Genomic DNA, 12313 nt, shown 5'->3' with positions numbered 1-12313 from the left:
CCACTCCTAGGAAGAAGTAAAGGAATAATTTACAAAGACTCTTTGGTTACTGATACTGCAATATCAACTCATTGGGCTTCAAAGTTACGGTAGCCTTAAGCTGTCAGCCTGGAAACGCTTCATGATTCGTTTTACAGCCCGAGAAAACTGTGTCCAGGGTCGTAGTCTGATAAGAACTCATTCCTACAAAGAGTTAAGACTTGCTTTGTCAGAGATACCTGTTAGGCAGTTGTGCAACATTTATCTAAGGAGTGGCTGAGGAGCAAGAAACATTCATGGCATTAAATTCATGTGATTAGACCTGAAATGTGACTTAACGCCACTGAGCAGGTTCATCAAACTTCAGCTGATGGACTGTGAGGATTCTTGATTTCATATGCAAATGAGATTTATGGAAAAGCAGAGTAAATGGCAGCGGTTACATTGGAGGAAGCAATGGCACAGATGCATTACCCATTTTGTACAGTAGGTGGCAGCACACAGTCGGGAAACTTTTCTGCAAGGCGAGGATGACAGCTGAAATGTCGAGTGTCATGCAGCCACAGGGAAACGAGTGGTCACAGCAGACGGTCGAAGAACAGATGGGTCAGAAGATGAGCTCAGAGAGTCTGACTCGCTCTGAGGTGTTTGGGCAGCTCAGGAGGGAGCTTTACGGGGAGGAGCGGTCAAGTCATTCCAATACACACTTAATCATCATACTGGGAGCATCTGTGAGTACAGCTCTTAAAACTGCTCTTTCATGCAGCATATGATGAAATGTCTCGTTTAATGTGGTCACTGGTCTTGTAGTAGCACCGTATTCTAAACACATCGCGGTGTCTGAAGTCACGGGCTGGTTTGAGGAAAAAAAAAAACGTGCGTAAAAATAATTCACATATTGTTGCAGTGTGGTGATCCGAATGAAAGCCAGGTGTGAGCGCATGCAGTTTGAAATGTGCTGCATCTACTTTTTCCTTTGATGAGCAACAATAGAAGCTGATGATTTAGCAGCGAAAACATTTTCACCGTTTTTGGCTTTGAGCCGGGAACAAAGTACCAGTTGCATGTATATCGGTCATGAATGTTTTTTTAAAGTAACCTAATTCACACTTACAAGTCTGAGTTCTGCAGATCAGGTGTGTTGCTGGAAAATGTGACTTATTCAATTACTCTGCAGATTCTTTTGCACCACAGTGATTATTTCCAAAGTTTACTTAGTCTTTGGACTCTGAGTGTCCGTTCACTGTGAATAGATCTAAAGAAACGTTTTTTTTTTGTTTTGTTTTTTTTAAATTTGTATGATTTAAACAGGGAGATCTTGCTAAAAAGAAGATCTATCCAACCTTATGGTGAGTAAAGAACTGCAGCACGCACACAGCAGCTACATTAATAACAGAGCTGTGCTTTAAAGTTGTTTGGTCACCTTGTGTAATGAAGAGTTTGACCTTTGGCCAAAGTTTTCTGCATTGCTACCTTTGAATTTTTCAGGTGGTTATTCAGAGACGGCCTTCTTCCAGACAACACGTTTTTTGTGGGTTTTGCTCGGTCCAGCTTGACTGTAGAGGACATCAAGGCAGCATGTCTGCCCCACATGAAGGTAACACCTTTAAGGGTGTTTGACTATTAAAGATAAGATTTTGTGTTTTCAGAAATCATTGTTCCACATCTTCCTCAGGTCAGTGATGAAGAAAGCGACTACCTATCAGCCTTCTTCAGTAAAAACTCCTACCTGAGTGGCAGGTATGATGACGGCAGCTCCTTCGACCAACTCAGCAAACATCTGTCATCTCTCCCTGGGGGCGCCAACGCTAATAGACTTTTCTACCTGGCTCTACCACCGACTGTCTACCATCATGTCAGCAAAAACATCAGAACCCACTGCATGAGCCTCAAGTTAGTACCTGACGAGTCCTTAAAATCAATATCTCACTTAGTGTTGATTGCATTTTCCTAATCCACTGTTTTTGTGGCAGAGGTTGGAACAGGGTAATTGTCGAGAAGCCCTTTGGTCGTGACCTCCAGAGTTCACAGGAACTGTCAACCCACCTGTCGTCCCTGTTTACAGAGAACCAGATCTACCGCATAGATCACTACCTGGGAAAAGAGATGGTCCAAAACCTCATGGTGCTCAGGTAACAAGCTCAGTACAGACTTTTTTGGGTGGACATTATCACAGGAATGAACTTTCAGGTTGTCATAGACAGTATTGCTGAATTTCAGAAGTATTCATTACTATTCAACTTTTCCATCCTCCTGTTTTGTTTTAGTAATATTTTACTCACTCATTTCCAGGTTTGGAAATCGCATTTTTGGACCCATATGGAACAGGAACAGTGTGGCCTGTGTGGTTCTCACCTTCAAGGAGCCTTTTGGCACTCAGGGCCGTGGAGGATACTTTGATGACTTTGGTATTATTCGGTGAGAGAGACTGCATTCAGATAAATGTAAGTTAAAAAAAAGCTAGTTTGTAAACTTTCCCTCATTGCTTTCTTTTCTTCTTAATATAGAGATGTCATGCAGAACCATCTTCTCCAGATGCTCTGTTTGGTTGCAATGGAGAAACCTCCTTCTACCAGTCCAGATGATGTGAGGGATGAGAAGGTAAAACCAGGGATTGGAAGAATTTGGGAATTGCTTTCCATATCACGATTATCAAGTCTTCGCCATCCTTTATCCACCCCATTTTTTTCTCAAACTCTAGGTGAAGGTGTTGAAGTGTATACCTCCTGTTGAAGTATCAGATGTTGTGCTTGGCCAGTATGTCGGAGATCCTGAAGGGGAAGGTCAATCCAGACTGGGATACCTTGATGATCCCACGGTGCCCAAAGACTCCTGGACACCAACTTTTGCAACAGCAGTCCTGCATGTCCAGAATGAGAGATGGGATGGTGAGGCTTTAGTCCAGCTTTTTTGTTCCTCACCTGTCTCTCCTAGTCTACATTTTATCAAGCCTCCTTAAATTCTCCTTCTGCTTTTGCATCCATTATGTATGTCATCGCACCATGCACACCATGTACATCAGGAGTTCCTTTTATTCTGCGCTGTGGTAAAGCACTAAATGAGCGGAAAGCAGAAGTACGTCTGCAGTTCACTGACGTGCCGGGAGACATTTTTGGTGATTGCTGTCAGAGGAATGAGCTGGTGGTGCGGGTGCAGCCAGATGAAGCCATTTACTTAAAAATGATGACCAAGAGGCCTGGAGTTTACTTCAATCCAGAGGAGACTGAGCTGGATCTCACCTACAAGAGTCGATACAAGGTGCCTCAAGCTCATGTCAAAATATTAATTGTAATCCAGCTTTCAGAAGCAACTCTTACTCTTGCAGGAAACGTATTATGCTTTTCCTTACAGAATGTATATATTCTGTAAGGAAAAGACAATTTATTTATGAGCAATCCTTGTGAGCCACAACCTTAGGCTTAGACTGCTTCAGTTTTTTGGGGGGGTTGTTCTACCTTGAAATGATGTCAGTATGTGTGGAAATCCTTAATCCAGTCATCTCAGACAAATTGCTCCAGATGTTAGTACAGCAGTGACACCCACCTGTTCTTCAAAGACTCTCTTGGCAATAGATGGAGTTGGAAAAAAGCACAATAAATCACTTTTAAAATAATATTATATTTAATACATTTTGAGACTTTTATGGTGGATGTCCCATTGTTACTTATCCTTGATACTGTAGGCCAGTAAACTTGAACTTAGTATGCATGTAGGAGTTTAACAGCTGCTGTCTATCTGCAGGATGTGAAGCTCCCAGATGCTTATGAAAGACTCATACTGGATGTCTTCTGTGGAAATCAAATGCATTTTGTTCGCAGGTAGGTGCCATCATTGAAAACATGAGCACATCTGCACAGTTGTTGCCAAATATTTTATCAACACTTTTAGTTGGAGATGTGCACCGGCCACGTTTAAACAGCTCTTTTTAATTTTTTAGGCAGTGATTTTCAGTGTTCCCTCTTTTTATTTATTTTTTTGTTGAAATGTTTTCATCTTTGTCTCAGTGATGAGTTACGGGAGGCCTGGAGGATCTTCACCCCCCTCCTCCACCAAGTAGAGAAAGAGAAGCCACGCCCCATTCCCTACACATATGGAAGGTAAATACTGTTTTATCAGGCAGAATGAAATACGCATATCATACTTTAACAGTGACAGTTCTTCTTTCCATTTTATCTGTTATGTCCACAGTCGTGGTCCAAGAGAAGCAGACGATCTCCTGAAGAGAGTGGGATTTCGCTATGAGGGAACATACAAGTGGGTGCAGCCCCACACCGCTTAATTCTTTCTGTCTCACAATCAAGTACTTGAGAAAAGATTGTAAACAAACAATCAAGTTTACTGCAGTCACTGCTGCACTTGATTTCTGCATGCACAGAAGAAAGCACTGCTTTTCATGACTAATTATGACAGCAGAGATTAAAACAAGCTGTAACAGTCTGATTTTGATGTAAATCTGGTATTTCTAAATAAATCATCATTCACTCTTTTTCTTGCAATTTTTTTTAAAAGCATTGCAAATATCTGTATTCCTACGACCTTTGGACATTGTGGACATGGAAAATCTACAACCTTTATGGTATCTTATAGATACTAGTATAGGATAATTATTTACTGGCTGTGCCATTTAACTCTTAAGAATTCAAGAGTGTTCACTGTATTGTAAGGCCTTTGTTTACAACTGTCACTAATGCCCAATGGGAGTCATAAACAGACCCATGTATACCAGAAGGACCTGCTGGCCTGGTTCGTAACAACAGGAGCCTCTTTAAGTATCAGTCATGCAGGAAACACATTTAAATGTCTGGCGTCAGGTAAGAACTCTCAGGTATGTTCTAATCTAAACTAAGAACTCTCTTACTAACATGTTAATCTCTTACAATGCATAAACATGTTTTCAAATGGCTTTATATTTTTCTATTTCTATCAGCAGTTTTCACCAGATTGATTCTGGTTCTTGTACTTTGTCTCTGCTAGGTTCAAGGCCTAACTGGAACTGCATGCACACAGTTTCTTTAACATCAGTAATAGACCATTAAGTGATCCTGCCAGTACTTTGAAGTGCAGCAAGAACAAACATCTTTTTAAACAACTATTTGTAGTTTCTTGTGACAACCTATTGAAGTAATGATTTTAATGGGCCATATATGTTTGTAAATTGTCATGCATTTCATAGATTTGTGTGAAGCTAGAAAATTGTTCACTGATAATGTAGAACCAGTAATTATTCACCTTTTATTCAGCTGGATATACAATCTGCACTGCTGCTGAACAATCAAGCAATAAAAAGTCAAGCAATAAAAAGTCATTGCACAAAGATTTTGTCTTTCAAGTTCTGTTTGCATTTCCCATGACTCTATTCTCTGAAAACTTGTGCACATAAATAAAATTCAGACCACAAGCTGCTCACTTGCCGCATACTGTATAAATTAATGTAGTTTACTGAGAAAAAAAGCCCCCAAAATTAGCAAGCGGTAGTCAACTAACACACACATGCACATTTAAGAATAAATAGTCTTCATCATTATTACAATGAAGATAATCCATAGAAGTACCTGAAATAAAAGGAACTTTTTGGCAATCACAGAAAGCAAGTCTGGCTTTTTAATTTTTTAATAAATTCACAAATCAGTCCCACGATGCAAACACTCCATTCTTCAGACTATTTGTATGTGATGCATCTACTTTTATTCTTGTCACTCTCCTGGCTGCAGTTCTGCATGGCTGCTCCGTCCTCAATGCCCCTGGCGTACAGACGTACCAGCTGACCGTGGATCCTGACAGAAGTGAACAAATCTAATTATATATCTTATGTTTCATAACGTATTGTGGGATCTTTACCCTACAATACAAAGGGCTATGAGGCAACTGTTGTAATTTAGCACTGTATAAATAAAATTGAATTGTAGAACAACATGTTGGGTGGTGCTCTTACCTGCAGAAGATCTCAGTGAAAGGCAGAATCTCTCCATCACAGTTCCACACGGACACAGCTGGAGTCTTTTTGCAGCACAGACCACACAGGATGGGAGCCACTGTTTTGTGCTCGTTCATCGTCTCTCGCTCCACCACACTCTGTGCCAATTGCTGCTGAGATCCATTTCTGCTTACAGTGTCCACGTATTCTCGCTCTTCGCCACCTATTGCGCGATTCAGCTCTCCGATTCCTTCGTGCACCTCTTCTTCTCTGCCATCTGGGAGAGAGAAACGGACGGCCTTCACTCGATGGACCTCCACAAACGGCAGGTCAAACTAGGAGAAGCAGGAACGATTGGGTCAAGCAGTTTCTAAAGTTTCTCAGTCCATTTGTTTTCAGCTGAATGTGATATACCTGGTCCTGTGTGCTTGTGTGTCTGTAGAGGAACTTGAGGAAGCTCAGTGGGTGAGTGTCCCATACTAGGATGAGATCCCCTGTTCCGTCTGCCAGATGAGCAGACGGAGAGAGACCTAATGGGCTCCTGGCACATGAGCTGGACATACAAGTGATCGATACACACCTGAACCTGCCCTCCACACTCACCCATTCACCTAAAGAGAGACGAAGAGATTGGAGAAGCTACAATTAGAACGATTTTAGCAGATGTTGATGATTTCTAAAAGAAAATAATATTTGGCCAATGTGCCCCAGGGGTTATAAGGCAATTTTTAATAGAGTAAGGAAATGGGGAAAAAAAACATTTGTGTGATTTTACTTATTTCAATATGTGTTGTGGACAACAACAGGAAGGCAAGAAAAACTCAAACCACCAGTCGTGACAACCAAGGTATAGAGAAGGGCACGTCTGAACAAACAAAAAGTTGTATCTTGAAGCAGATGGGCTGCAGCAGAAGACCACACTGGGTGCGACTGCTGTCAGCTAAAAACAGGAAATTGAGGCTATAATTTTCACAGGCTCACCGAAATTGGACCACAGAACACTTTTGTGGTTCACTTTTGTTCCAGTTTTGATTGTTGGTAGAGTCAGAATTTGGCATAAACAACATAAAAACATGATTCATCCTGCCTTGCATCAACACTTAAGGGTGGTGGTGTCAGTCAGTGTCACAGGGTACCCATCTTTGGATGGCTTCTTCTCTCATCATCCCAAACTGGTTTCTTGAACATGACAGTGAGTTCACTGCACTTAAACAGCATCCACAGTCAAGCTCAAACCAACAGTCCACATTTGAGATGTGCACCAATCTGCAGCAGCTGTCTGATGTTATCTTGTTATCATGTACCAGAATTTACGAGTATTTGTATCGTTACCTTCAGAGTCATTGCTGTACTGGCTGAAGTGGGAGCTGTACAGGGAGCCTGAATCAGAAGTGTGTGGGAATAGTCGCTCTGTACTTCTGGAGCACACATTGCACCTAAAAAGAACAAAGAGTTTCACTCTCCTTCAAGTCTGTGAACTAACAAGCTCCCTGACCTTAGCAACAGCATTCATAAGAGCATTATAATCCATTCGCTGACAGCTAGAGACACCTGCTCCAAACAAAAACTAAGGTACTAACAAGAGGCTTGGTCTCAACTTTCAACTAGATCAAGTTTCTCTTGCTATGTCTCTTCTACCCTCCTCAAGGAACGAGCAACCAACACCCGAGTCCCTGCTACAGGGGGTAGCAGTTACAGTATCTCAAAGTGAATTTGACCCATTTCACTAGTCCTTGAATAATAATGATGCTCCTCACAAGGGCACCTTCTCGCTTTCAAATTAAAAGATTAAAAATGATCTTCCTTTTTAAAACCCCCACCAGAGTAACAAAAAAAGTTAAAGGCTTTCATATTTTCTTCAAGGTCACGTTTTGGCCTGACTTGCAAGTGAAAGTTGCAGTTACATTAACAATGGGAGGAAGAGCACAGTCTCTTTTTATCTCTTTCTAGTAGGCGTTTTACCCTGAGAGGCAGCGCGTTTTATCCTTAGGGCTGGAGAGCAGTGGGTCTGCTGGTAGATACTGAACTATGCCCGCATAGCTTCTGTTGCTCAGGTACACAACTGTACCTATACAGAAGAAAAAAAATTAAGGTTGGGTAAAAATACAGAACACCAGATACTGTATATGTGCAAGATTTTAAAATAGAACAACAGTGGTTTTACTATAGCAAATGCTGAAAAGGGAAGCACAGATGCCACTAGAGACTTTCAATTTGGTCATCTTGATAACAGTTACAGTTTCAGGGTGAATTTTTAACTTTGAGATAAAAATAAATATAGAGAATCTGACAGAATGTTCTTCAGCAGACTGTCATTTGCTTTGTTTTAAAAGAATCATCGGTCTGGACCTGAATAGTCGTATCTGAGAGGTCCCATCCAGCGGTGTTTTTCACTCTCAGCTAGTACGTCTCCATAGAAGCCATAGCCCACCAGAGATACCGAGTAGCGTACCAGGGTGGAAGCATGGTGAACTGAACACACGTCTAATGGCTGAGAGTCTCCTGCAAGGCATTGAGGGCATCAAGGGGTGGGTATACAAACTTATTTATACAGTTCCAATTTTGAAAAAAATATATATGATCAGGGTTACACTCCCTTTACATTCATGAGAAAAAGTTTTCACAAGACTGTGCGATTCTATGAAAACATCGATACACTGTTAACTGCTTCCATAGGAATTTTGAGGGGAAGTAGCATCCAGGTACTGCTAATCAAATGCACTTGATTATTGATTATCATAAGTGTGAGCACCTCGATAAAAGCAGAAGATTTTGCAGTGTGCAGATCTGGAGCATTCAGGTGTTTGCTAACACAATGCCAAGGAGGAAGGGCACCAGCAATGACCTCAAAACCATCAATCTGGAAAAGTTTATAAGGGCATTTCTTAACATTACGGTGCTTTATTTTTCTTAAAAACCAAGCACAGCACCACAAACACCTAATACCGACTGTCACAGTCACGTAAGGTGGTGGAGGATTTGGGTTCGTTTTTTTAGAGTCAAATGTGAGGCCATCTGTTTGACAGCTAATGCTTGTCCCAAATGGGGTCATCCAACAGGACAATGACCCCAAGCACAAAATCTACGACAGAATAACTTAAAAAGAAAAGAATCGAGATGTTGCAATGACCCAGTAAAAGTCCAGATCAGACAGGGCCTTAAGAGACCTGTGCATGAACAAAAATATCCAAACCTCAATGAACTGAAGCAAAATTGTAAAGAAGAGTGGTAATACGAATATAATTATTTCAAGTTTTTGCTACCGAATATAGTTCTTTGAGACATGGGGTGTACTTAGTTTCCACGCAGCTGCAGAGAGTCTTGTGAAAACGTTCTTTTTCACATGACCGTATGCAATATTTCCTCACCAATAATGATGTGCAAAGCTGAAGAAACAGGATCAATAACCCCCACTGTGGCATAACACACACAGTCTGTGGAACCTAAAATAGATAACACATATCAGGAAGTGAGAGTGACACCTTTAAATCTGAAGCCATCAGTTTATAATTGCTTATGAACAACAACCTGCAGGGATGATGCCAATATGAAGTGGGCATGGCTGCAATGTGACAGCGGGATCAGTCTCACAAAGACCTGCCTCTTGTTGTGTCCGCCCAATCAAACCATGAAGTACTTCACTGAACATGCCATCGCCACCCACACAGACCACACTGCAATAAACAAACATAATCGTTTCTATTATGAAAGCACCTCACAGTGCTCTTTCACAACAGTATTTATACCGCTGCGCTGATAGCGCTTACCCATCAAAGCCTGTCAGATCTTTCTTCAAGAGGTGGTCTCTGGCCTGGTTAGCCCGTTCAGTCACTGAAAAAGTTTATATAATGATTACATGTAAACTGTAAGGCTGTGTGTCAGAGTTAAACTTTAAACATCAACTGTGCGATCAGTTTACCTATAACATGAGAGCTGATCCCAGCCAGCTCAAACAGAGGGGCAACAAGTGAATGGTAGATCTCTCTTCCTTTCTTTTTTCCTCCAAATGGGTTGATGAACACCAACAGTCTATGTGGACGCAAAGGACCTGAAAGATGCATGTTGAATATCACAGATGGGAGCTCAAAACGTCAGATATGCAACAGATTTTTTTTTTGTTAAAGTAAAATAATAGTCTATTTAGGAGAAATACAAGGTTAAATATCAGCTGTGTTTCTAGTCCAATTATCCACCCCTACTGTGAGTTTTGAGGGCAGTCCTTAGGTGATTTGTCCACTGGTCTCTGAGGACCCGACTGGGGCAGCTGAACTGGGTCCGGCCCAGGTTCCACAACAACCCATAAGTGCTTCTACTCCTGCTACGCTTGATGTAGAAAACTGAAGGCAGATGACAGATACAAGAAATGGAAACCATGATGTAAAACCATAGTATCAACTGTTGGAAGTGGTGGTGGTGGTGGTGATGATGATGATAGTAGGGGGGGCTACAGGCACACATTGCACAAAATTGTAAAGTAAGCTGTGAACTTGGGTGTATAGTTTTCGAACTACACCGTCATCTAAAACCCACCTGTGAAATCTTTGTCTGTGTCTTCAACTGACTTCTGGGGCAAGATCTCCACCCGACCGTTCTCCACTCCAACCACCTCTGCCACAGGTACTGAAACTTCAATCGCGCAAACGCACAATGTGAAAAAATTGATTAAACATGTTTCTTTGTGTCGCTGCAACTGAGTGAACTTTTTAACTCTACAAAAGGATTGTTTCTCATTTTTCACTTGTCATAGAAATTAATGCATGATACAGCTGGTTCCTTGCCAGGTCTCAGGCCCAAACAATACAATAATGCTAGCTGAAATTCCATGCTGCTTCAGTTTCATCATGGTGCCCCTATTCGTTTATGCTGCTGCTTTATTAAGATGCGGTGGCTCACGAGGACGCTTGAATAGAGCTGAGCTATTGTTTATGTGATACCTTTAAAAACATAAGATGGAGAAGGTTTATTGTGTCTGCTGACTGACTGGCACACCTAAAAGGATCAAATTCTACATAATTTACTATGGCAGTGTATCATAAATCACAATGTGTTAGTGGTTTTAACTGGACAGTATTAAAATATTTTTTCACCTATATTTGTGGATGAGACAGAAAAAAAACCCCACTTTTTTAAAAAAAAAATGCAAACTAGAATTTAAGCTCAGTGTTGGCTTATAATATTATGCCAGGAGGTGGGTGTGTTTGTGGCTGTGTTTTTAGTAAACTACCTTTGTAGGTCATGTGTCATGTTTGTGCTGCTCAACTCGTTCTTCACGTTTTCTGCATGCACTTAGATTCAATTGATGTGCCCCTTCTTGTGTTCAAACTTAACGCCTAGTTTGTAATTGGTGTTTGTGGTGTAGGCCACTGTCTTTTTTTGTCAGTTCAGTTCAGTTTATGTCAGTACAGTGCAGACGAAGCAGACTTTCTCTTTTAAATGTGGTGTTGCAAAGTGGTCCATGTGTGCACATTTATATTTGGCTCTTTAAATGTTAAGTAAAACAGGGGAGAAGTGCATTGTGAAACTTTCTGAGTGTTTGTGTCGCGCTCTCATTTAAACACAGTCTCTATAAAGCCCCATTAAACATCTAGGATACAGATGTGAGGGAGATACACGAGCACTTACCTGTTTTCTTGTCACCATTCTTTTTATCCGCCTCAGTCCATTTCAAATGCCAACCTGTGAGGACGGCCCGATATCTTTTATTTCCGATCCACAAACTTGACTCCAACCTCAGGTCAGTCTCCATCTGGAAAAGCGCTCTCAGTCACAGAGTCAGTCTTTCCCGTATGCCAAAACGCGTTCCTGATCACACTTTATGCCCATGGTGTTTGCATGCCTGAGAAGTGCAGACACCGGCGATCTGAACTCAGTTTCTGAATACAGGCTCAGAGTATTATTCCTTTAAAATGCTGAAGTCACCGCCCGATACACGGGCGTTATTCTGCAAATACCCATTTCCTATCTGCACCCTGCTCTTCTGATACCTGCTCGATTTGCATGTTGCGCTGCTGATTGGATGCCAGGTGTTTACCTGGAGCAATGTGGCCAAGTAGGCTAATCTGACGCGAATGTGTGCTTTCTCGCTGTTTGATTGACCTAAAAGCATTGCTTCGTTGACAGAATGGGGAATTTAAATGCATTTAAATACGTCATCTAAATATTTTGAGTGTGGAAGCCTCTGTAAATCATCAAATATTAAGACTAATAATACATGTTGTAGACTAATATAGGGCGACAAGTAGAAGATAGATGGTATTTAAAATTACAGTCTACCGTAATTTATTTTTTAACAAGGATGAGACTTTTAAATAACAGAATGAGACACACTATAAATCTGACATATGCAGCAAGGAGGACAGCAAAGTAAAATAAATAACTATCTAACTAAACTATCGTTTACTGCAAAAAAGATTTTGCAGT

The 12313-nt window shown here is 41.2% G+C and overlaps 2 protein-coding genes across 2 annotated transcripts; one reads left to right on the top strand and one right to left on the bottom strand.

Moving 5' to 3' along the window:
• Positions 1–295: 295 nt before the first annotated feature.
• On the top strand, positions 296–5104 carry LOC309696645 (glucose-6-phosphate 1-dehydrogenase-like). Its single transcript, XM_082517953.1, has 12 exons — positions 296–710; positions 1291–1328; positions 1468–1576; positions 1655–1872; positions 1953–2111; positions 2272–2397; positions 2487–2580; positions 2681–2867; positions 3002–3237; positions 3721–3797; positions 3984–4076; positions 4168–5104. Exons 1-12 carry the CDS (start codon positions 510–512, stop codon positions 4256–4258), a joined length of 1629 nt encoding a protein of 542 aa, XP_082374079.1. The 5' UTR covers positions 296–509; the 3' UTR covers positions 4259–5104.
• A 93-nt stretch (positions 5105–5197) lies between these two features.
• On the bottom strand, positions 5198–11901 carry LOC309696644 (ceramide kinase). The gene is made up of 13 exons (XM_082517952.1): positions 11516–11901; positions 10424–10519; positions 10093–10230; positions 9813–9941; positions 9661–9724; positions 9422–9567; positions 9262–9336; positions 8243–8395; positions 7856–7961; positions 7226–7329; positions 6308–6504; positions 5912–6228; positions 5198–5753 (listed from the first exon to the last, which is right to left on the bottom strand). Exons 1-13 carry the CDS (start codon positions 11637–11639, stop codon positions 5639–5641), a joined length of 1764 nt encoding a protein of 587 aa, XP_082374078.1. The 5' UTR covers positions 11640–11901; the 3' UTR covers positions 5198–5638.
• Between the last annotated feature and the right edge of the window lie 412 nt (positions 11902–12313).

This window comes from Aulonocara stuartgranti (genome assembly GCF_965226115.1).
Source record: "Aulonocara stuartgranti genome assembly, chromosome: 20".
Classification (NCBI taxonomy): domain Eukaryota; kingdom Metazoa; phylum Chordata; class Actinopteri; order Cichliformes; family Cichlidae; genus Aulonocara; species Aulonocara stuartgranti.
Note: the sequence above shows the minus strand (reverse complement) of the source record. Positions and strands in the feature narration are given on the sequence as shown.